Source organism: Pantherophis guttatus, chromosome 4 (assembly GCF_059756535.1).
Source record: "Pantherophis guttatus breed Tessera chromosome 4, ASM5975653v1, whole genome shotgun sequence".
Lineage (NCBI taxonomy): Eukaryota > Metazoa > Chordata > Lepidosauria > Squamata > Colubridae > Pantherophis > Pantherophis guttatus.
The window spans coordinates 135336544-135362212 of record NC_142066.1 but is presented as its reverse complement, the minus strand read 5'-3'; the positions used below and the strand labels follow the sequence as shown (position 1 = coordinate 135362212).

The 25669-nt window shown below is 36.5% G+C and overlaps 1 protein-coding gene across 1 annotated transcript in view; it reads left to right on the top strand.

Annotated features, from left to right (window-relative positions):
* ABCB1 (ATP binding cassette subfamily B member 1) overlaps window positions 1-13916 on the top strand; it is a 65162-nt gene extending 51246 nt beyond the window's left edge. The window contains exons 19-29 of the mRNA XM_034402292.3: window positions 808-912; window positions 1904-1981; window positions 3442-3525; window positions 3744-3947; window positions 5026-5126; window positions 5600-5740; window positions 7342-7498; window positions 8110-8307; window positions 9144-9350; window positions 11939-12085; window positions 13710-13916. Of these exons, the coding sequence (XP_034258183.2) occupies window positions 808-912; window positions 1904-1981; window positions 3442-3525; window positions 3744-3947; window positions 5026-5126; window positions 5600-5740; window positions 7342-7498; window positions 8110-8307; window positions 9144-9350; window positions 11939-12085; window positions 13710-13916 (1629 nt within the window). The remainder of the gene's footprint in view (window positions 1-807; window positions 913-1903; window positions 1982-3441; window positions 3526-3743; window positions 3948-5025; window positions 5127-5599; window positions 5741-7341; window positions 7499-8109; window positions 8308-9143; window positions 9351-11938; window positions 12086-13709) is intronic.
* Window positions 13917-25669: the final 11753 nt, after the last annotated feature.

Below are 25669 nucleotides of genomic sequence, written 5' to 3'. Positions count from 1 at the left end.
TAAAACTGACTCTTTTGAGCAAAGGATTAGTGCTCTTTTAAAAGTGTGTTAAACCTAAGAACTGGCCAATGCCCATGTATTTAGGCAGCCCACATAATAATTGCCTGGTGCCTTTCAAAATACCAGGTAGGCATTAGGCAGGTAAATAAAAGACAGGCATCTCATTCTTTCCTGAAGCACCTGCCAAAATGCCTCGGGAAAGTAATGCCAATTATTGCCAGGGAATGTACCAGCCATAGGAGCAGTGGTGGGTTTTAATTTTTTTTTTATTACCGGTTCTGTGGGCATGGCATGGCTTGGTGGGCATGGCAGGAGATGGATACTGTAAAATCCCCATTTCCTCCCAATCAGCTGGGACTCAGGAGGCAGAGAATATAAGGGGGCGGAGCTAGTCAGAAGTGGTATTTACTGGTTCTCTGAACTACTCAAAATTTCTGCTACCGGTTCTTCAGAACTGGTCAGAACCTGCTGAAACCCACCTCTGCATAGGAGAAAGTGACCAAGAGGAACTGGGTACTCAGCCACTGAGCCAATATTTTCAGTGAAGAGTTATGGATTATTATATTGGGAGAAGAAAGAAAGCTTTACTTTCAAACTAAAACAAATTTAATATTAATTTAAGCTGCCTTCAGACTGACTAGAATTGAGAATTGAACAATGTCATCGGACTTATCATTTAAAAAGTATTAAAAGAGGTTTTCATTTTGTAATTTACAGAACATGAAAAGTTATATTATCTAAGCAATATATAAAACTACGTTGGAAATGAATGAAATAAAACTAAGGCTGAAATTATTGTTTCCATAGATTTTTGCAATACAAGACCCCAAAATTGTGCGTGAAAAGAGCAATCTCTATTCACTGCTGTTCTTAGGAATTGGCATTGTTTCCTTCATCACCTTTTTTCTTCAGGTAGGTTTCATTGTTTTATTCTTATCATTTTAGATGGATTCTGAAAATATCCAGGAAGAAGAAAACTCAAGAAATTTCTACCAATTTAGAGGCAGATTAGTAGTGGGTTCCTCTTACCTTCACTACTGGTTAGGAACTGGTAGCACACACACAAGCATGCTTGCTTTGCTCGCACACGGTGCTTCTGCACAGAGTGTCCATGATGGCGGCGGCTGCTGCCACTACCGGTTCGCCCGAACCAGGGCAAACTGGTAGAAACCCACCACTGAGGCAGGTCCAGACATTTGTGATCTTCAGATATATAGCATTCTAGAGCTATTATTAAATCAGGAAAAACAATAGTCTTTTTCATGAGGTTCTTTCGGTATATCTATCTGGTCTGAATCTTGGATAAGTTTCCTTATATTATGGGGAACTGTTTTGATGCTTGAGTGGAAAATTAGTGCTTTAATTATGGAAAGGAAAACATTGTGCTTGAGTCTTAATGTATTGAATTTAAATTATTCCACTGGCATTTTAAATTCTTCTTCTTCATGATAATTTAACGATCATTGAACCATGTAGCACACTATTAGTCTAATTAAAATGTAGATTCTACTAATGCTCTCTAATCATATTTACTTTAGGAAGCCAATTTAAGATGGAAAGGAAATGGTCCAAAAGGGGAAAGAGCTAAATATAAAGTCTGTTGGATTTCGGTGGAACAATTGTTTGCATAGGTTGCCACAGAATGTGTTCAAAAAAGGCAAGATAGTAGCTACAATGGTGCTATTGGAGCTTCATCAATTTTTTTATATGTGGAGCTCAAAAACCAACAGAGCATAAAAAACATTCTATGTTATTTTTATTTTGTTTTTACTATTCCCTCTGAATGTTTCTTTCTAGGAATTTTATTTTCTCTCCTTTGAAAAGAGCAATGTGGTGCTCTTCCATTTGGCTTTGTGTTGCTTTTATATTTGCTGCAATCAGGTACAACATTCTTCTCTTTCAGGGCTTCAGTTTTGGCAGAGCTGGAGAGATTCTTACAATGAAGCTACGTTACATGGGATTCAAAGCAATGCTTAGACAGGTATGCAGAAGAAATGCGCCCATTTTTTTGTTGCTTTTATATTATTTCAGCGCAATTAGTCATGGTTTGTTGTACATTCCAAAATGTATGATAATATACAAAACATGTATCCAAGGAGTAATGTGAATTATATTTCTTAAACAATGCTTTTCCTTATGGTATAATGGTATAATAAATCACTTTAATTTACTTTTACTTTAAATTTTAAAGTAGACTCCATGAAATGCACTTTGGGTTTTTTCTAAAGGCAAGTCTAACAATGGTTTAAATGTAAATGTCAGCCTTCTTATTTAAAAGTGTTAAAATTCACCACAGTTAGAAAGTTTCATATTTTATTTTTATTTTATTTGAGAAATTTATGTGGGTGCCCACTTGTTCACAGAGACTCTGGGTAGCTTATAAGCAGTTATATTATGATGACAATGATGATTTTAGAAATTAGCTATTTTATAGGGTTTCTACTGCAGGTATTGAAACAGAGTGTAGTATTGGTTAGGTGCTCGGCCAGGTTTGGAGAGATTCAAGTTAAAATCTAAACTTAGATGATTTAAAATCATCAGTAAATTTAAGTCTATTTCACCAAACTCTTGCTGTGGAGAAAAATATGGTAACATTATATATCTGTGTTAAATTCTACAAGGTAACATGATGTATAAACCTAAATAAGAAACACTGAATTAATATTCAAATGAACAATGCAAATTAGCAACATTACTTTCTGATGTCAATCAGTGGATATGTTGCACGATCTTTTGAAGGGGGATAAAAAATTAATTCAATTGGGTGGATTTTTTTTCTAAACATTTCCCATAGTAGGGAGCCTACTTCTATGAAACATTTAATCATGTGCTCTGTTGCATAAGTTTTTAAAAAGTGCTCTTTAGTTTTTGTTAATAACAATCCACTTTTTCTATTTATTTTTCATCATTTGGAGTATTTCTGTTTTTATGGCTTTCTTTTCTTCCTTCTTGGAAAAAATATCTAAAAAACTCATGTGAAACCATTATCATAGCAAAAGGTTTAATATGTTCTAAAGCCAAAGTGTGTTAATTACTTGAAATAATTTAAAAAGTTGAAAATTGAGGTAATTGTTTTAAATCCATAAGTATGTAATTGGGAAAAGAACAAGAAGTCTTGTATAGCCTTAAAAGAAACCCACTAATCTTTCAATAGATAGTCACCCAAAAAAGAACTCTCATAAATTCATGAAAAGGTACCCTGTTTTCCCCAGAATAAGACATCCCCTGATAATAAGCAATAAGCAATAAGGGCAAGCACTTATTTCAGGGTTCAAAAAAATATAAAACAGGGTCTTATTTTTGGGGAAATATGGTATTATAATAATTATAATGCAGCATAGATTTTATCACAGCTTGATTCTATCTAAATTCTGATCTTTTATTTAATCTGATTTGAAATGTTTCATTTGAAAATAAATTGTTATTTGAAATGTTTTATAGGATATCAGTTGGTTTGATAATCCCAAAAACAGTACTGGAATTCTAACTACAAGACTTGCAAATGATGCTTCTGAAGTAAAAGGTGTAAGTAATAACACAATTCCAATCTGTTGACAGAGCTTTTTGATATTATCCAAAATAGAAATTTAACGATGGATTAACTATTTACTATGGCAAATATGCAAATATGAAGTTCCTAATGGATGTTTCAGAATTGTATCAGTCAGAAAGAACAGGAAGCAGAAAACAAAGTACATTTACTAAATTGTTTTAACATTCTTTTATTCCCGTCCCTTTCTCAGGCCACAGGGGAAAGGTTAGGTATGATTGCTCAGAACATTGCTAATCTTGGGACTGGAATTATTATATCATTGGTGTATGGCTGGCAGTTGACCCTTTTACTTCTGGCTCTTGTGCCAATCATTGCAGTAGCAGGGCTCATTGAAATCAGAATGTTATCTGGACATGCTAAGAAAGATAAGAAGGAACTTCAAGGTGCAGGGAAGGTAAGTTTTTGATCAATCATTCTCTTGAATAGCAAATTCAAATACGGGTGAACAAGCTGTACTGAAATCAAGAAATAAACACTTGATATATAAAATCTACTGGTAATCTTTCTTGATTCTCATTCAGGATTACATCTTCCAGTACTCAAGTTTACTAGTAGGGATTCTGGGAGTCCCTAATACAAATCAAAGTGTCAGGTTGGGGAAGATTAAATCCTAACAGAGGACTAATTGATTGACAAACTCCTGTTTGGGAATACACATTGTTCTTGCATCAAGTCTTGTTTAATTTGAGTATCTATTGTTTCCCTTTTTCTTGTATTTGGAAGAAAATCTTCAAGACAGTTATTAAATTTATCCTCTCTCCCAGGTTGTTCTCCAGGTCAAAGCATATTATAGTTTATCTCTTGCTGATGTTACAGCTTAATACTGCAACTAATCTCTCCCTTCATCATTTAGAATTAGAATGAGTTTTCCTCTGCCTCATCCTTAGAATGAGAATGAGTTTTTCTTTGACTCCCAATCCTGCACATAAAAACTATATATAAAAAAAAGAAGCAGCAAAAGACATTTACAATCAAGTTCTGGTGATATCAGAACATTATCAGATTTTGTCCAATAGCCCTTCAGAAGATCAGGAAATCAAAATGCAATCTCCTGCTCTTCAAAAACCTCTGCACCTGTATTAAGCCATAATTTTGGCTTAGTGTTATAAATCATAGTATTTGTGGCTTATTCAATAAAGCATACCTAATTTGTCCATGGATCAGTAAGATAAGTAATGCTCTGTCAATACTTACAACAGATACCTGGAAGTAACTGTGCTCTGGTTCCAAAAATAAAATTTGGTAGCAAATATATAAAACTATTTTGATATAGTATTAGACTAGAGTATGGTGTTGTTAGTTTTATGGGTTTTTTGCAAAGTTATTTTTTCCTCAGGGTGATGGTTTTAAAATGTCATACTGATATGTTAGGATTAGAAAATGCCAATTTGGTAAACGCTGTCCTAAAGCTAAAATTCAAATTGGAGAGTTCCTTATTTTCCTGTTACTACTGTATTTTTTACATTTTATAGATTGCAACAGAAGCTATTGGAAATATTCGAACTATAGTTTCCCTCACTCGAGAAAGAAAATTTGAACAAATGTATGGAGAAAATTTAAAAGGACCTTACAGGTAAAAAATATTAAAATGTCTTGCCAACATTTGAAAAACAATGACTTAGAAATCAAAGATTTTAATATAGCCTTTTCCAATATAGTGCCCTCCACTTGTAACAAATTACAACTTCTATCATCCTCTAGAACAGTGGTTCTCAACCTTTCTAATGCCGCGACCCTTTAATAGAGTTCCTCATGTTGTGGTGACCCCCAACCATAAAATTATTCCTAAAACCATTGAAAATATGTGTTTTCTGATGGTCTTAGGCGACCCCTGTAAAAGGGTTGTTCGACCCCCAAAGGGGTCCCGACCCACAGGTTGAGAACCACTGCTCTAGAAGGTTCCCTAAATATAGGTTTGTACCATATTAGGAAATAGTAGTATGAATTATTCGTATGGAATTCTGACAGATTTTATTTTATTGATAAATGTGTAGGAAATGTATCAGCACACAAAAAACCTAGCTTTTTTCCCATTTTTTGTTGCAGAAATTCTATAAAGAAAGCACATCTTCACGGACTAACTTTTGGCATTTCCCAAGCAATGTTGTACTTCTCCTATGCAGGCTGTTTTCGTTTTGGTGCCTATCTTATTGCGAATCGATATATGGATTTTAAGACTGTATTCTTGTATGTAACACTGCAATATTTAAAAAACTATTTCAATTGCAACTAGAATCACACCTTTGAAATTGTGATTGACTAAATGCCAGAATGGATGGCCTTGTTTGACAGTTAAAGCCTCGGGAGGAAGAGTAATGTTTATGTAGAATGAATGATCTACAAGGCAGGCACTTTAGAAAAATTCTGGAACCATGTGCAGCAAAAATTAACCAAAAGAATTAGTAACTTGATTCTTACAATAAATGGAAATCATTACCTAGACTATTCCTTCTTTGATTGACTATTTAAGGAGAGCAAAGGGTGTGTATTAAGAGTAAAAAAAATAGCATTCCTACATAAGGAATAAAATTTGGACATCAGGAATACTGAGCAACCATGAGATAAAAAGCAATACTGACCAATTTAAATTAATCTTTGAAAGTTGGGGAGCCACATCTCCAGAAAGAGCACTAATTGCTGTTCCCAACAATTGTTTAAGCATTTAATTAAAAGAGGAAATATACACAGTTCATGTTTCAGTTTCAGGTAGCTAATATTTAAGTTACTTTTTGCATGACTGATTTCAGGTTTTCCACATGCAGCCTTTTCCAGAATAGAATAGTAAATCATCTATAGCCGTGATGGCAAACCTATAGCATGTATGCCAAAGTGGCACACAAAGCCATGTCGCCCAACATGCGCGGACTTGCCTGTTGGTCTTCTGGGTTTCTGGTATGCGCACATGATGATCAGCTGTCCTTCGTGCATGCGGCAGTGCTAAAAACCGGTGTGCGCATGCACGCCGGCCACCTGATTGTTGGGTGTACATACGCACCAGAACCCAGAAGTTTGGCTTTTCCAGAGCACAATCTCTTCATGCGTATGGCAGTGCCAAAAACAGGCCTGCACATGCGCACTGGTCAGCTGATTGTTGGGCACACATGCATGCTAGAACCCAGAAATTCAGCCCCGATGAGTGTGAGCGCGACATTTCTGCGCGACCTTTTCAGTACTTGGTGCCAAAAAAGTTTGCCATCACTGATATATAGTATTATAGGACAGTGATGAACCCATGACATTACACAAAACACCTACAACAATTATTTTTAAAGCACGCTCCGTTCTTGTGCGATTTTGGGAGGCTGCATTAGAATGAAGGGTGAGAATGGGGTGTGCTCTTATGCAGCGTCCAGGACCTTCCACAATGAATTTATTTTACTTAGTTCATTTCATTAATTATTTGATGTTTCCTTATATAATACATAACACCACACATAATTGACTGCATTTTTTACAAAATAAATGAATATTAAAAAATAGTTTCTCTTTTGTTCCGTGTGTGTGTGTGTGCGTGCAATGACACACCAGCAGAGTCAAGTTAGGCATTTTCTGAATGTTTAACATGCTGAGTCAAAAAGCTTTGCCATTACTGCACTAGGTCAATCTTCCACAACCTGATCTCCCAAATGCATTAACAATATTATTCCATAAATTCCCAGCCATTGTGATAGCTTCTCATTAACAAAAAACACAATAATAAAATGTGCATGTAAATATTATCATAGCCCATCTCTTTAGTAATGTAATGTAATGTGTGTTTGTTCTGTTTTCTTATTTTGCTGTTACAGAGTATTTTCCTGCATTGTATTTGGTGCCATGTCTGTAGGGCAGACATTTTCATTCACACCAGATTATGCTAAAGCCAAGATATCTGCTGCTCAATTGTTCATGTTATTTGAAAGAGTCCCATCAATAGATAATTACAGTGAGGAAGGAAAGAAGCCTGTAAGTTGATTTTTGGACATAATTTCAACACTACTGTGAGGACAGTAGTTAATGAGCTATTTATTGCTAGATTCACAAGATAAATTTGTGCCATGTTATTCCCATACATGCCGTTTAATAAATTATCAGCCTTCTTTTCTTGGGCATAGAAAATGCCAACTTTCAATATATATAATGGCGTATGGAATTGTGCTATTGATGCAGTAATTATGATGCAAAAATCAAGATATTGCATTCTTCACATTATCTTACTGGTTTCTGTAATCCAGATTTGTTGATTTATTTAGTCCAGGTTTTGTTAAAATTGTTCAATTATCAGAATTCCTGACTAGAAATCTAAAGTTGTAAACCCAGCACATCTGTTCATTTAGAAATCATTCCTCAGTGCCATCTGGCTTCTGAGGCTATAATATTAAATTACAGTTCTTAGAAGGTATTAAAATATTGTTTTAATTAGAAGGTACCTATTAGGTACCAATTTAGCAAAGGAAAGTTACAAAATAACTTGGATAGTTAATACCACTAGAACTACTTGCTTTACTTTTGATATGTCTCTTTTATGTATATGTTAACCATTTGTCTTAACTGTATGAATGTTGTTTGGATTCTAGGAAACAGTTAATAGCAATATAGCATTTAAAGAAGTGGTTTTCAACTATCCAACCCGGCCAGATGTTCCAGTGCTTCAAGGTCTGAATATTGCAATAGAGAAGGGGCAAACCCTGGCGCTTGTGGGAAGCAGTGGCTGTGGGAAAAGCACATTAGTCCAGTTGCTTGAAAGATTCTATGATCCTCTCAGTGGAGAAGTGGTAAACTCATTTGGATTTTGCTTATATTGCTTTCAAAATTCAAATTAATGTAACATGATGCTAGATAATAAAACATTCCTACCCAGAATTGAACACTAGGTACCGAAATGTGGTACCATTTTATTTTTTAAAATATATTGTTATTTTCCCCTCTTTTGAAATTTTTAATATCTTTAGAAAAAGTGACCCTATTGGAATTCATGCTGTGGTATAGGAATGAAGAGTGAGGTCCTATCTCTTACTCTGGGTCATTGTCCTTCAAGCCTTTCCTGGAAGCACCCCCATGTCAAGAATAGCTTAGGGCAATTTAAGAAATGAGGAACTTGTGATTCTTGGGTATTATCTGTAGTTTCCATCCTCCTCCTTATATTGATTATGCTACCTGGAACTTAATCCAACAACATCTTCGACATAAAGTCATGTTGGAATGAGGTAAAATTTGATCCAAATATTTCCTTTTGTCCTTCTGTTTCATTCGTTCATTTGTTTCATTCAAATTATGCATTAAGTTGATCACATTTTCATCTTATTTCTTGTTGGATTTTCTGTCATTTTTGTAATGATTAATTGATTGATTAGATGCAATTTTCAACTCTTAGCAACTGTAGACATCAATTTTTCCTCATGACAATCTATCCATAACCTGTTCTTTGAAGTATCCTTACCATATACTCACTGCCATTGTAACTAAGTTCATTCACTTTCCAGCTGGTTGTCCTTCTTTCTTTTTTGTAAGGAAGAGCTTTCAGTATATCTGATAACATTTTTGAAGGCCAATATCCATTGTATATCACAAAAATCTCTGCCTCTAAGTTGTAATAACTCTCCTTTTTCAGCTTTTGGATGGTGAAAATGAAAAGCAGTTAAATATTCAGTGGTTGCGGTCTCAAATTGGAATTGTTTCTCAAGAACCGGTCCTGTTTGGTTGCAGTATTGCAGAAAATATTGCCTATGGTGATAACAGTAGGGAGGTACCATTTGATGAGATATGTGAAGTAGCTAAAGCAGCCAATATACACTCCTTCATTGAATCTTTACCAGATGTAAGTTCCTTTTCTAACATGTCCTTCATTGAATTCCTTTCTGTTGAAAGCACAATTCCTGATTTATTCATCATATTTCTATACCACCCATCTCACCTAAATGATTACTAAGATTACTTGTTATTATTATTCTACTATAAGAATTTTCACATTATTAAATCTGCATTCTAATGGTGGAAGAGTCTTCTAGGGTTGCTTCACTCTGCTAAATTCTTACTATGCATAAAAGTAGTTTTCGATCTATGACCACAACTGAGCTCACAATTTATGTTACTAAGCAAGACAAATGGAGTTTTGCTCCATTTTACATCGTTTCGTAACCACAGATTTAAGTGAATCATTGCAGTTGTTAAGTTAATAACATGGTTGCAAAGTGAATCTAGGTTCCCCATTGACTTTACTTGTCAGAAGGTCACAAAAAGTAATTACATGACTCTTGGACACTGCAACTATGAGCCAATTACCAAACAGTTGAATTTTGATCATATGGCCATGGGATGCTGCAATGGTTGTAAGAATGAAAAATGGTCATGTCACTTTTTCAGTACTGTTGTAACTTTGAATGGTCACTAAACATAAGGTTGTAAGTCAAGGACTATCTGTACACTAATATTTTCCCTAAATATTTCTACATAAATGTATATATGTTTTTACAAAAGTTCTAGACAACTTATAATTCTAAAACAATTAACACTTTTTTTTAAAAATTTGATTTATATGCCGCCCTTCTCCGGAGACTCAGGGCGGCTTACAATGCGTTAAGCAATAGCCTTCATACTTTTGTATATTTATACAAAGTCAGCTTATTGCCCCCACAAACTGGGTCCTCATTTCACCTACCTTAGAAAGGATGGAAGGCTGAGTCAACCTTGAGCCTTGGAGAGATTCGAACCAGCAGTAAATTGCAGGCAGCTGTGTTAATAACAGGGTGCGTAACCACTGTACTATCAAGGCTCCTTGGCACTTAAGTATCTGCACAATTGTTTACTCAAATCTAATCAGCCCAATTTATTGGGTCATCCTAGGGGAAAACTGTTTTCAGTTCCTTACTTTAGCTAGATGTTCCCCATATCTCTGCTATTACCAATTATCCCTGGTCAATACATTAGCAGGGGAAGTTGCAGTAATCTAATTGATGGATAACAGAGTTCAGGCTCCTGATTCAGGAAAGGTCACAAATATATAGCTGGCTGAATGTGTCCCTGGTCATGCCCACCGTTTCTTGCTTCAGCAAGATCCAGGAGAACTCTCAGAGTAAGCACTTGCTTCTTCAGAAGAAATGTCATCATATTCAGAGATAAAATTGGAATTATTTTGGAACAAGAGGCTTCTCCATAGAAAGAAGTTCCATCATGCTCAAATTCGATTAGGTTCTATTCAGTATAATTCTAAATCCTCACAGCTTCCAGGCATCAAAACAGGACTTGTACCAAATGTTCCACTCAGCTGGGACATATATAACTGAGAATTATAAATATACAATATTGATTTTACCTCAGCATAATCATATGAGGTAAAGACAAATTCTGAGCACCCCACATGGCAAAGGGACCCATCCATCCCCACCAACATTTATTGTAATCATCTACCCAGGAAGGAATAGAGCCACGACAGAAGAGCAGCCTTGGTTCCCAACTAGGAAGCAATATATAAGGATACCATGGTATTGAAAGATCTTAGAAACTTCTCTCATACAAGTCCTGTCACAAAACATCTATGTCAGCATACAATGCACTTTCGTTTCATGCTTGAGCTTGAGCCCCTATAAAAAAGAATTCGTGTACAGGTAATCCTTGACTAACAACCACAATTGGGATAGGGATTTCAAGTAAATCATTGCATTTGTAAATTAAGGCACCCAAGTGACCACAGTTAATTATCACCAATTTTACAAAGTTAGTTAAATAAATCTATTCTCTCAAATGGATGTTCTTTGCCTGAAACTGGCAAAAAAATTGCAAATTCAGTTATGCTGCCATGGATGCTGCAATAAGTCATAAATGTGAGCCAATTGCCATGCACCTGAAATGCAATCATGTAACCATGGACGGGAGTGGGGGGAACATTTTATGTCAGCCAGAAATGCTTTTCAAGTCCATCACAACTTCAAAAGGTTGTTAAACCAGTCGGACGTCATGGATTACCTGTAATCTATTTTATCCAGAGTTCTTTGAACTTGATATACGCAGAAGGTTATTAAGAACTATGACTAACAACTGCCAGCTGAACTGGGAGTATTCTTTCATTTTCTCCAACTGCCATAAAATGATTGAAATGTCAGCTCACTACCTACAGACCCTTATTCTTGGTACATGGCTGTTTATATGACATTAGTAGGGTTAATTAATTAAGTTTTTTACCTCTTGATAAATTCAATTCTTGCAAAACTTGGAGCATAGGCAGACTACTAAGAGACCATATTTTAATTGAAATGTTCCTCTAAAAGAAAGACTACTACTTCAGAGAGAAAGAGAGAGAAAATGAAAGCAGGCATTTTACATGCAAAGAATCCTAGCTTGTTCATTGGCATATATAATTGAATTAATTGATACACCAATATTTATTGAAATATTTTTGATTATTTATAGAAATACAATACTGCTGTTGGTGACAAAGGAACTCAACTCTCTGGGGGCCAAAAGCAGCGCATCGCTATTGCCCGTGCTCTCATCCGCCAGCCAAAAATTCTGCTGTTGGATGAAGCAACTTCTGCCCTTGACACAGAAAGTGAAAAGGTAATTATTTTGTCACTGCAGAAAACAAAGGCTTTCAATTGGAAAGATTTCAGAATACAGCATATCATGAGGCAGACTATACCTAATAGTAAGCACATGAACAAAAGTCTCCATTTCAGTCACTGGTTATTTGAATTAAGTTGGAAATGTTCCTTCTTCTAGTTGTTGTTGGTGCTATTTAAAGAACTTGATGAGATGAAATAAGATAATTAAGATAACATCTATTATCATTTTTTACTGTGAGCACATTGGCACACATTAAAAATGAAATCTTGTTGCCTGTTCTCAAAAGAAAGTATATATCTACCCATACACATATATAACACACACATACATATATATATATACCTGTATTTATACGTATATATACATCTGGAGGTTCTACTTACCTTTACTACCAGTTCACAATGGGAGCGGGTGTGCCTGCTTGCTTCGTTCGTGCTTGCGCGCACTTCTGCACATGCGCAGATCACCAAATGTGATGTCAGGGTGGGTGGGCGGAGCTCCTGCCGTTTTTACTGCCGGTTCTCAAGAACTGGACAGACCACTGATATATATATATATACATTTATACATCTTATCTTATCTTATCTTATCTTATCTTATCTTATCTTATCTTATCTTACCTTACCTTACCTTACCTTACCTTACCTTACCTTACCTTACCTTACCTTACCTTACCTTACCTTACCTTACTGCCTATCGTATTTAATGAACCTAGGCAACTCATAACAACCAACAAAAATAAAAACTAAACAATGTTCTCATTTGGTGCCCAGCAACAACACTATTAGCCTTCAGACTCAACCTCCAGCCTAATCCAATGCTTGGCAGAAGAGGCAGATCTTCATGGCCTTTCAGAAGGCTAAAGGATATGGACCTCTTTAATCTCTGGTGGGGTCTTGCATAGAGATGGAGCATCTAAAGAAAAAATACCCTTCAAAGGTCCCATCTGACACAGCAACATTTAAGGGACGGGACCTGAGGCATGCCTATCCTATCAGACAGATATTAAGAACCAGTTTTAACTAGCATGGCAAATCCTGGCTAAGTGGTCTAAAAGTTTGCTTCAATATAAATCAGATTTTGTATTCATGGCTTCTAGCCACCAAGTAACAAAGCTACAGGGTCTCCTAAAGAGTTCATAACTAGAAAATTAACATCAATAATTCAAATTAAAGCATGAAGCTGTTTCAGAATTAGTTGCACATTAAGGTCCTAAGGGTACATCTGGAAATACAGTTACAATGGAGTAATTTTTGTGAAACATCATAAGAATTAAATGCATATAGGATTGCATGTGCTTCAGTGTCCAATAGACTAAAGACTTTATTAAATTAATTTGAATTTTTAAATGGCAATTTTTCTAAAGAATCATGCAGAATTAGATATGTTAATAACTGTCTACATCTTGGATGAAAGTAACTCTAATCATGCAAATATATGCTGCAATAAAATAGTTAACAGTTAAAGATGATACAAGATTGTCCTTTCTTTTATGATTGCTCATTATATAATTAATGCAATAGTTCATTTTAACAATGAATGGTTATAATCAAAATGTACATATTCTCAGAGAATAGGACTTTTTTATTTATTAAAATATTTTTTTTCTTTTCAATAGGTTGTTCAGGAGGCCCTGGAAAAAGCCAGACAAGGTCGTACCTGCATTGTAATAGCTCATCGCTTATCAACAGTGCAGAATGCTGACAGTATAGCTGTTATCCAGGATGGGAAAGTCATGGAACAAGGAACGCATCAGCAGCTACTAGCTCAAAAAGGAATTTATTATTCACTAGTCAATGTACATGCAGGAACAGCTCATGTATAAATAAGAAAATGAACATTACTTGAATTAATTTGATGGATGGATTATGTGGCATTAAGTTGGGATTGACTCTTAACGACTGTACAGATAGATTTTCACCAGGATGATCTGTCCCCAATTTGGTCTTTCAGGTTTTTCATAGGTGCATTGTTTGCTACAGTAATTGAAAACATCTGTCTTGCTGCTGGTTGCCTTTGTCAGGTTCTTAAAGACCAAGAAGGATACATGGAATTACTTTTGAGTAGTTTCCTTTATTGTTCCTCATCTATAGGCAGAAATCTTGCCAAAGTAAAGCAAATATTTACATCACCATATACTCTGGGAATTGCTGGGGAGGAACTGTTTTAACTCTTCCTCCTGATCAGACTTCCCATGCTTTGCTGACTCTTTGCCTTCTGGAATGCAGCCCCTCCTTCCTGGGAATCCAGATTACATTCCACCACAGTCCTTTATTTCTACCTTTTCCAGCATTATAGACTTTTTCATAGAACTAGGTCTTCATATAATGTACCCAAAACCTGATCATTTGTTTGTGCCTTGAGAAAGAACTCTATTGATTTCTTTCACAATCCAATTCTTTTCTATTCATGATATTCTCAGGAATTTTCTCCAACACCAAAGTTTAAAAACATCAAAATTCTTTTTATCTTCTTCAAAGTCCAACGTTCACATCCATAGAGGGTTATAGAGAAAATATGGTCTGCACATTTCTGATTGTTTAGATATACACATCTTTTCTCAGGACTTCATTGTTATCCTAGCAAATGCTAGTCTAAGTAGTATTTCTTGGCTGTTGGTTCTTTTATAGTTGAGAAACAATCCTAAAAGTGAGACGTTGTCACCCCTTTACTATTTTTCCTGCAATATGCAGTATATTCCACAAATCAGTTCAATAAATAAGGGAAGGATACACAATTTTTACTCACTCACTCCTTTGCCAACCTGGAGCCAGTCTGTTTCATCATGTTATCTCCAGACTGTGGGTTCCCAACCAATATTTGCAGCAACTAACAAGTACAGAAGATGCTATTCACATTCTTATATTAAGCAAGATGGGCCAATTTTTTAAGAAGAATTACCAACATTAAACATCTGTTTTGAGTCAGGTTCTGCATTCCAGCTCTCTTTGCTTATTAGTTTCAGCTGGCTAAACTGAGCACTTTGTATCTTGACAGCTGTCAAGTTGTCTTGTATGATGACTTCAAGAATTTTATCACCATCATTTTCCCCATGAAGTGACCATACAATGCAAAATGACATACTTCAGGTTTTAAATATACATCTAGAGCTTGAAAACTAACACTTGTATTTTGGAGGAGGTAAAGAGATATGACAGACAAGCTTTAAAAACAATTATTGTTTCCAGTGAAAAGAAAGAGTTGTTAATATCTGCCGAATGTCATTAAATAAAGTTTCAATAATCATTGGGAGTTGAGTCATTTCTATGAATATACAGTTTTAAAAAATGTTTTAATGCCTTTAAAGGAAGGATATTTGGAATCACAACCTGCTGTGACATTAAGGGCTTGATAAATTGAACTAACCAGTTCTGGATTAACGCCTGAGTAGATTCCGCAATGGATGTTCCCCTTATTGTCATCATAACTAACAAAGTAGGTGCTGCTAAGGCCCCACCATGATATTCCCTATATTGTGGTACACCTGCCCCTGCACTTTGAATATTGGCATAAAATTTCTCTCCTTCACCTCTCTGGCTCCAAAAGACATCATTTGGAAGCATCCATTGTACTTCCGGGCAGCAGAAAGTGCTCTGCCATTGGATGCTGGTGGGTGAGAAGGCTGTGTAAGGGTTCAGGGGAGGGAGATGGACTTTACTGTCACTGCAGCACATCCCGGGAGTCTCATCCTGCCACTTCAGGGCACAGCACCAGGCACAGGATAGCCAAGGTCTGAGATGAACAAACTTTCCCTGGAGTAATCAATCTGAAGTTCATATTTAAAACCAGACAAATACTTATTAGTCCAAGGCATTGATCTGATTTGTGATATCTTTTCATTGTATTTGGCTATAGCTGCCTGATTAATGTAGGGGTTATTAAATGCATACTTTTTTACAACCTCTCTATTGACTTCGAGATGACTTTGACAATACTTTTTTGCAGCTTTCCTTACTTGTGTTTTCCTAATTGTATCTGTAAATCTTTTCCTGTGTTTTCCTGTGTTCCCTCTTTTCCCTTTAACTGGTGTTACAGTAGAAGGAACAGATTTGTCTGAACTGAGAAGGTCAGTATAAGAAGTGATTTGGGGCTGGGACACTATGCAAGAGAAATTCAGTTCACAATCCTTTGCTTCAGTGGTGGTTGGTGATTGAAACTCATAGGGAATATCTCTCCTGCCACCTTGAGTTCAGAAGCAGTTCCATAGGTGGAAAGCGTAGAAATTTTGGTGAGATAGCGATGTTTAGTACTGTAAGGAGCCCCAGACCGCTCCTGAGTAAAGGAGTGGAACATCTACCAGATTGAACTGGTGTAACGGAATGTGAGGCAACTGGCAGTTCGAATAGAGTTCTTTTCAGGTAGGAAGGGGTTAATATAAGACAACTGGCAGTTGGAACAGAGTTCCTTTCAAGTGGGGAGGGGGAATAGAATGTCTAACTCCTTAGCATCAGAGTGTGTGAATATAATACTGTATATGAAATACTAATGAGCTGATGGTCATTTTGAAAAATCCTTTTTAACAAGCACCTAGAAGCCAAGAGGAACATACATGCCCCATTTCAGGTTTGTAGGCTTTACCATTCATGAGATTTCGTGATTAGTGATATTTGGCATATATATATTCCTCTCCCCTATATATATATATATATATATATATATATATATATATATATGTATGTATGTATGTATGTATGTATGTATGTATGTATGTATGTATGTATGTATGTATATATATATATATGTATATATATATATATATATGTATATATATATATATATGTATATATATGTATATATGTATATGTGTGTGTGTGTGTGTGTGTGTGTGTGTGTGTACTCACTTATAACCTAATTTTCCTTTTGGTACCCACTGAGATACACACAATTAGCTCTCCTCACTTACTATTTAAAATGACTAGGAACGTATTTTGAGATAGCTGGAGATTTGACCTTAGGCTAGGGCTAGACTTCTGTGTCACTGCATGTCGGGAACATATGCATCTGTCCTTTGGACATAGTTTCATAGCTCTTCCATGTATATTTCTGTGAATGTTAATGTTTTGGCTAGGGGGCGCTAAAAAAAGAAAGCAAAGAAAATATAGAAGACAGCAGGAAATAGAAATCAGCAAAGGCAATTTCTTTCTGAAAAGCCAGGTCCCTGCTTTTTGTTTCCATTTGTTTTTTAGCTTGACAAACTTGTCTCATAGTTGCTTCCACTTTCCTTTGCATCTATCTGGGTCTACCTCCAAAGTTGTTCTAATTTCCTTCCTTGAATTGGCTGTTACTCCTTATTTTTTGTAGTATTTATCTATTACATCATACAAATGTTTGTATCTCTCATTTTGTCAGCAAGACTATCTAACTACTCCATTTTGTTGTATGAATGTGTCTTGCCTTCTACCTACCTTCCAAGAGTCAGACCAATCAATCAGCATACAGGATGTGCATCTCCACACAACACATACTTGAGATTTGGGAGGCATGTGTGTCAGATCATCTGTAACCATCTTCTGCAACCTATGCTTGCCTTTCAACTTTGCAGCATAGGATGCATCGATACCTACGCGCAGTTGCAGACAAGTCTAAATCAAGCTTTAATCAATGGGAAACTTTATATCACACATCTCTCGGTGAGATACAGTAATAATGTCCACAGAATGGAGGATGAGTGAATAATCCATACTAAATAATGAGACAATAGACAAAGAATCCTATATTAAGGATTCTTAAAATAGACTAGCTTTAGCTTTGCTGAGCACAATATAGTTTAGTAACAGTAATCTCATAAAGAAAGATAAAGGAAAGATAAGGGCAATGCAGAGAGAGAGGGAAGAGGAGCTTTGCCTTCCAAGTCAGGTTTCAAGGCAAAGCAGCTCCCTCTGCATAGCCCTTTTAACACTTAACCCTTCATTATCTGTTTTCATCTCACTGCACCACACTCCTGTTTCTCCCTCTTCCATTTAAAACTTCTTTTCACAAGGAATTGTAGAAACTGCAAAGCACAAGCTGTGGCTCAGCATCCTGTTTTGAATTAAAGAGGCTATTAAAAAAGGCAAAAAGTGGGGAAAATGCTGCTTTGCCGAGATCAGTTTACAAACAACCGTTCCATGTGACCCAATAAGAATGGCCCACAATACTGAGTTCTGCAGATCTCCGGAAAGTAAGCAAGGCATTGTGAGGAGTGGAAATGGCTGTGGGGATCCCAAGAACAGAAAGCAGAGCATGGGGGTATCTCAGGGGGGGTGGGGAGGCATCCCTGAGGTTCCCCATGCACGTTTACAATGTCTGCATTCACCCCTACATTTGTTTAATGTATGCATTGGGGTAATCCAGGATGAGGACTTTCACTTAACGAGTTTCAATTAAGGTCCTCCTGCCTTATGACTGAATGGGTATGTTCCATTACTGTCGTAAGTTGATCCTGATCTTCCTGCTGATTACCACAGATGCCCAAACCAACCTACATTGCCATCATTGAACAACTGAATTCATATTAGGACTCATTCTATGTTAAGCTAAAGATACAGGAAGATGGTGAAAAAAGAGGTATTCATCTGTATATTTATAATTATTGGTATGCTTTAATATGTGCATTTATTCTAGATGTACTATGTATCCACAATGCATGTGGCCAAACAAGATGTTAGTGAATTTCATCAGGTGAAATTCCAAGGAATACTTTGTGGAAGACGATGTGTGGCAGATTGTGAGGATTATAATTTGTTGGGTTAATTGGACTTGTATTTAAGAGTTTATTATTATTATTTACCCTTTTCACCCTTCATGAGAAAATTATTTTTCTCCTAAAAAAATCACTCCACAGAACAAAGGATTGCATAGTTTGAAGCATGCTACTAACCACTGCACAATGTTTTGCTTCTAACAATGTTAATCAATTAACCCTTCTTCCTAAATATGTTTTCCTTATGATGTTACAAATAGACAAAAGGTATGGTTATAAGCAACAACTGTAAACAGTTTCCAATTGCAAAAGTTTCCTGGAAAAGCTGGTAAGTGATAATATCAAAATCCTTTAAACAGAGCAAACATAAGAATTAAACACTTCAAATGGTAAACACACACAAGCAAACACAAAAATACAAAACACCAACACAAAAGAAGATGACCCAGATTGGATCTTACACACAAGCAAACACAAAACTCAATTAACACAATATAAACATAATTATAATGCTCACAATTCAAATGAAGAGAATTCAATCTACATTGTTAATTTCTGAGTCAACATGGATACAAACTTACACCCCTCAGGTGTCACACACTAGAATCAACATGCACTTCAAACCCACACCAAGTACCAGTCTACCTATAAAACAATCCCTCTATGCTCCATTTTCTCTGTAGCTAACCCCTCAGGCAAACCTCTTTGCTTTGGAGAATAAATAAATATTTATTCATTTATTCATAAATCTTTATTTATTCCCAAATAAATGTCTGGATTTCATTTTGATTTGCTCCTGCACAACTCTGGCTCAAGTTGGAACCCCAAATTATTTTTCTGACATTTTAAATCAAATCCAGACAAAACTTGTTCTACAATTTTGTAACAGATGCTTAAAACATCTGTTTATTAACAGATAGTTAATATAGTTTATTATCTTATTTTAAACACATTGCACCATGAAAACACCTTTGCACTGTTACAAAATGAAGTATTTTTCTTAAATCTTAAATTAAGCATAAGATGAAATATATTTAAATATTTTATGTAGGTGGGGGATGCAAAAATAGAAAGCAAGACTTATCAGATTCTAAACTACTGGCCAGTTAAGAAATAGCTTTCTTTTTTATTTCTTCTTGGTCCATACTTTCAAGAAATACAGATATTAAAATAAAAGAAGTGTGGTTGTCTATTTATAGAATATTTTTTACTTTTACAAATACTTCTCATGGTATAATGTTAACAAGTATTAAATTGATTCAGTGCAATTCTTATTTTTAATATTATATTACTGAAATTTTAGATATCCTTGTGCCAAATGCTATTTGCAGCTTTCTGATTATTTTGTTTGACAGATACAATGAAACACCACTATATCTTTAAAATATGTAAACAAAGGGTGGTGGGGACATGGTAGAACAGAGGTTTAATGACATTGGATGTACTGAGCAATTGGAGCACTCCAATGGTTCCAGCCCAGCTCCCGTCTCTTTTCCATAGCTGCTGCCCACCTAGCATTTAGAAAGTATTGTTTGCGAGGAGATAGATAGATACTACTGCCATTACCAGAAAATGCTGGGTGCATTCTGTGTGAGGAGCTGGAACCTGCGTTGGATTTCCCGGACATGATTGGCAGAAGTTTGGTGGAAGAAAAGCCCTGAGCGGACTTCTTTTGAGAAGGCTGCAGGCCACCAGGTGTGAAGATAATTCACCCCCTTGTGGTGCACCAGTGTAACAAATTGGTATGACAAACATACTAGTGACTGTCAGTTGTCAGGACTTCTACTGTGTGCTTAACATTGTAGCCTCCCTGGCCTAGTATGCCACATGCTAAATAAATAAATAAAGGAGTGGTAATTACTATAGGTGTATTATACCATTCCTTAAATTTGATTTCAAAAGGTGGCACTGAGTATGTGATTATAGCATCTGTCTGCCACTTTTGAAAGCACATATCTTTACCCAGGATTGTATAGCAGCTATATTATCAGAAGATATATAAAAATTAATGAATTAACCCCCCTGTAGCCTTTTTACACTATTAAATACTATGCCCTAAATAATACCATTATACTTTTTAATGTAGTAGTGTATCTGTCATGCTGGAAGACAAAACCTCTAGTGTTGGTGACCAATCCAGATTGGAACTAAATCCAACTCCCTCATAAATCTGTTGTCCCTTATCTAATTCTAACCTTAGTTGAGAAACTTCTTGTGCATAGGCTTTATGATGTCAACCTTTACATGCAGACCTAATCTTTTGTGTCTGACAAGCCTCAATATATTTTATTCATTTTACACAGCACTAACGGCAGAAATAGTTGCACCCATGTTTGGACCCATGATTTATGATTTAATTCAGATTTTACCTATTTTTTAAGTAAAATGTGATGTTTTAATACCGTAGGATCTATTTAAGGTTACCAGATCCTTGAACAGGATACGGACAATTGGAAAAGAGAACAATTGGTGGGGGGAAGGAAGCAACATTCTGTTCTGTCCCCGTACCACCACCCTCCCACAGATGGCCTGAAGTTAATAAGCCACACGACAAAATTCTTTGAAGATAAAGCTGGCAGCAACCCAGTGGCTAGCTGCCAATTCAGACTTTACTCACACAAAACAAAGATTAGACTGCAAGCATTCCGATAAAACAGGCAGAATGTCAATAATACAAGGATTCATCCAAATGCTGTCCAATAAAGCAGGTAAAGTCCAGTAACGCAGAGATCATGGAGTATTTCCAGTTTTTGCTCATCACAAACTGAACCGGCCACCACACCCACATTTATACCCTGTGGGGTGTGTGGTCCAGTGACTCAGCTAATCTGTGGCACGCCTTCCCCTCTGCTGTGCACGCTTCTCCCTGCGCCTCTGTCGAGGGTCCAGCCAGCACTTATCTTCCTCGTCGCTGTCCACCTGTGGCTGCGGGGACGTGCTTGGCTCTGAGCTTATCGTTTGGCCTTCAGTGACCTCCAGAGGCATTGCCAGAGAGGAGGGTCCTGGAGAGGGAGGCCTTGCCAACTCCTCTCCCTCACTCTCAGAGTCTGCATCTGTCAATAGCCTAGGCTCAGGCAACGGAGCCACAACACGTTCTTCTTAATTTTCTTGGCTTATACTGCAAAAAATATAGCAAAAAAACCCTGCAAAATTGTTAGATCTACATCAGGGGTGTCAAACTCAAGTCCCACAGGCCGGATCCGGGTTGCCTTGGAAACAGCGAAGGCCCGGCCCACAGTGCCTCTGCCAGTGAAAATGGAACTCCGTTTTCACTGGCAGAGGGTTGCAGGAGGCCGCCCCAGCCGAAAACGAAGCTCAGGAGCCTGTTTTCGCTGGCAGAGTGCTTAGGCCGCCACAGGTGACTTTTCAAAGTTATAATGGCATTGGAAAAAGTGATTTATGACTGTTTTTCACACTTACGACCATTGCAGCATCCCCATGGTTACATGATCAAAATTTGGACTCTTGGCAACTGGCTCATATTTATGATGGTTGCAGTGTCCTGCGGTCATGTGATCACCTTTTGTGACTTTCTGACAAAGCCATTGTGGAAACCAGATTCACTTAACAACCATTCTACTAACAACTGTGGCAAAGAAGTTGTAAAATGCGGCAAAACTCACTTAACTGTCTCACTTAGCAACATAAATTTTTGGCTCAATTGTCATAAGTTGAGGACTACCTTTATTTTTCCAATACTTTATTTTCAAAAACAAAATTTCTAGCATTTTTTCACAAATGCAGGCTCTTTTTAAATCAAGTGTTGATTTATTGATTGCCACAGGAATTGACTGAGCCTGATATAATGGATTGAGGGAGAGTGACTGTTAAGTTTCTAATCTGGTGCTTTAACTACTTGACCAAATTGGCTCTTTAAATTTTCAAGAACGTAGGCTAACAGTAATATAGATTCCACAACTCAGAGCTTTGTAAATTTTACCATACACACATGATAACATTTTATCTATAGATTATGGTAATTGTAGATTTGAAAGAGCTGGATTGAAGCCACTGCTGGAATCAGGAAATAAATTATTTATATTTAAATCATTGACTAAGTTAACAGAAAGGAAAAGAAAAAAGCTGGCAATATATTATGTCACAATACATAAACATTTGCACGACTACTGTTGCAAAAATATTCCAATCTTTAAAAAAAAAAAAGACATGCCAGTTGCAAAGATAAGAAAAACAGATGATATTTGATGGATGGACAACATGAGGCCAAAAAGAGGACATGTCTTACAGTAGTCTTTGATTTACAACCATTCATTTAGTGACTGAAGTTAAAAACAGCACTAAAAAAATAATAATTATGATCGGGTTTTCTCTCATGACCATTGTTGCATCCCCATGGTTATGTGATCAAAATTCCAGTGCTTAGCTACTGGCATGTATTTAGGACAGTTCCAATGTCCCAGGATCATGTGATCACCATTTGTGATCACTGGAAGAAATCAATGGAGGAAGCCATTATTGCATGATTAACTTAACTGCAATGGTTTGCTTAATAACTGTGGCAAAAAAAGGTTTGAGTTGAGACACAACTCAATTACTGCCTCACTGAGCAACCGGTATTTTGGGCACAATTATGATCATAGTTTGAGGATTATGTGTACTTCTTATGGGCATCTAGTAATCCTATTAATGCTTCAACTTTGATTATGTGTTCAGTTTTTAATAAATTTGTACAATAACTAATAATAATTGTAATGCTGCTGCTATGACGGGAGAGTGGCAGTGGTGGGATTCTGCTGGTTCTAGGGGGTTCGGCCGAACCCTTTGTTAAATTGCTGGCTCGCCCCGCCCCTTGCCCTGCCCCTCCGCACCACTATTTATTGCCAATAAATAGTGGTGGGCGAGGGGCGGCGAGCCAGCAATTTAACAAAGGGTTCGGTGTTTTTTTGTAATTTTATTGGCCCGCGGAGCTTCAGCATAGGCTAATTAGCCCTTGCTTAGATCGGCTCCCGACTCTCAGCTGATTTGCTCTCAGCTGTTTTGCTCAGGGCTCTGCTGCTTGCTTGCAAAGAGTGCTGATTTTTTTCCCCCTAGCTATCCTGAAAAACGAAACAGAAAGTAAAGCAGGCTGTTGGCTTTGCTGTTGTTGCAACATTGGAAAATTTCTTTTCTTTTTCCTCACCAAAAAAGATAGGTGCAAACAATGGGAAATTTAGGGGAAAAGAGGAGAGTTCAAGATTTTAAAACACAAAAGAAAAAAAGTTCTATTTAACTAGGGAATTGTAATAATTGAGATACTATTAATTGTATATTGTGTTGAAAGCAGAAATGGTTAAGTTGTGGTTTGGAGGAATATATGGGGGAAATTATTTGGTTTATTATTATTGGTAAATATAATTGATTTGTAAGAAATTGGATTGCATGGAAATAATTGGAATATTCATGTTCATATTGATTAATATACAAAAAAGGTAGTTATATAACTAATTGATTTATATTAAAATGTTGAATTTATATTAAACAACTGTAATATTACATAATTAACCAATGTGAGGATGGATATAAAAACAGATGACAATGGGAAGGGGTATAATATAGAATAGAAGGGAAAAATTGAATTTGATTAAGATTAGAGATGAAGATGAAGAGTAATATTGGTTTTTTACAAAAATAGATGAGGAATAAATATGGCAAAAAGGAAATATAGAAATTGTAAATTTAATTAAAATGACTAAACACTGTTTAAATTTGTGAACCGGCCAAATACTCTGTTCAAAGAAAATACATTGTATGTTTGTATGTGTATTTCTAATTATTGTTATTTATTCATATTTGTTCTCTTTTATTTTTTAAAGTTTAACAATTCATTCTTTATCTTAATATCTTTATATTTGTTTGGGGTTGGCTTTCTTCCCTTTCATCTTTTTTATTGTACAGCAATCTTTCTCCTCAAACCTACCACCTTTCTCTTTTCTTTCCTTCTTACTTTCTATTCGTCCTGTTCTTCTTCTCCTCCCTACTTCCTCTTCCTTTCTCCTTCTCCTCCTCTCTTCCTCCCTCTCTTACCCTCCCTCCTACTCTAATTTCCCTTCCCTTCCTTCATCCCTCTCTATTGCTGTATCCTTTTATGCATATGGACTACTCAGAGGGCTGAAAAAATTATTTCTGACTGGTCCTCGCACTTTTGACCAGTCCTCAAACTTACGACTGTTCTCACATTTTACGTTTTTGCCCTATCTTGTCACCATGGTGAAGAGAAGCAGTTGTGAAATGAGTGACACGGTTGTTAAGAATGCTACAATGGGCATAAATGATGACCAGTCATAAGTGCGAAGACCGGTCAAAAGCCACTGTCAGAAATCACTTTTTTCAGGCCTCTGGGTAGTTCTTTTGTGCATATTGACTACTCAGAGGGCTGAAAAAGTTATTTTTGACTGGTCCTCACACTTTTGACCAGTCCTCGAATTTACGACTGTCCTCACATTTTACGTTTTTGCCCTATCTTGTCACCATGATGAAGAGAAGCAGTTGTGAAATGAGTGACACGTTTGTTAAGAATGCCGCAACGGGCATAAATGTGAGGATGGTCATAAGTGTGAGGACCGGTCAAAAGTGCGAGGACCAGTCAGAAATGACTTTTTTCAGCCCTCTGTAGTCCCTTATGCAGATAGCCATGCCCACCGGCCACATGACCAGCTAGCCACGCCCACCCAATCACATGACCACCAAGCCACGCCCACCCAATCACATGACCACCAAGCCACACCCCCAACTAAGCCACGCCCACAGAACCGGTTGTTAAAAAATTGAATCCCACCACTGGAGAGTGGGGTATATGTTGTGGAGTTTTGCTATTATAAGCCATCCAGAGTCCTCCCTTAGTTGGGCACCATATACATTTGTATAATAAATAAAATAAATCTTGGGACCACTTATCC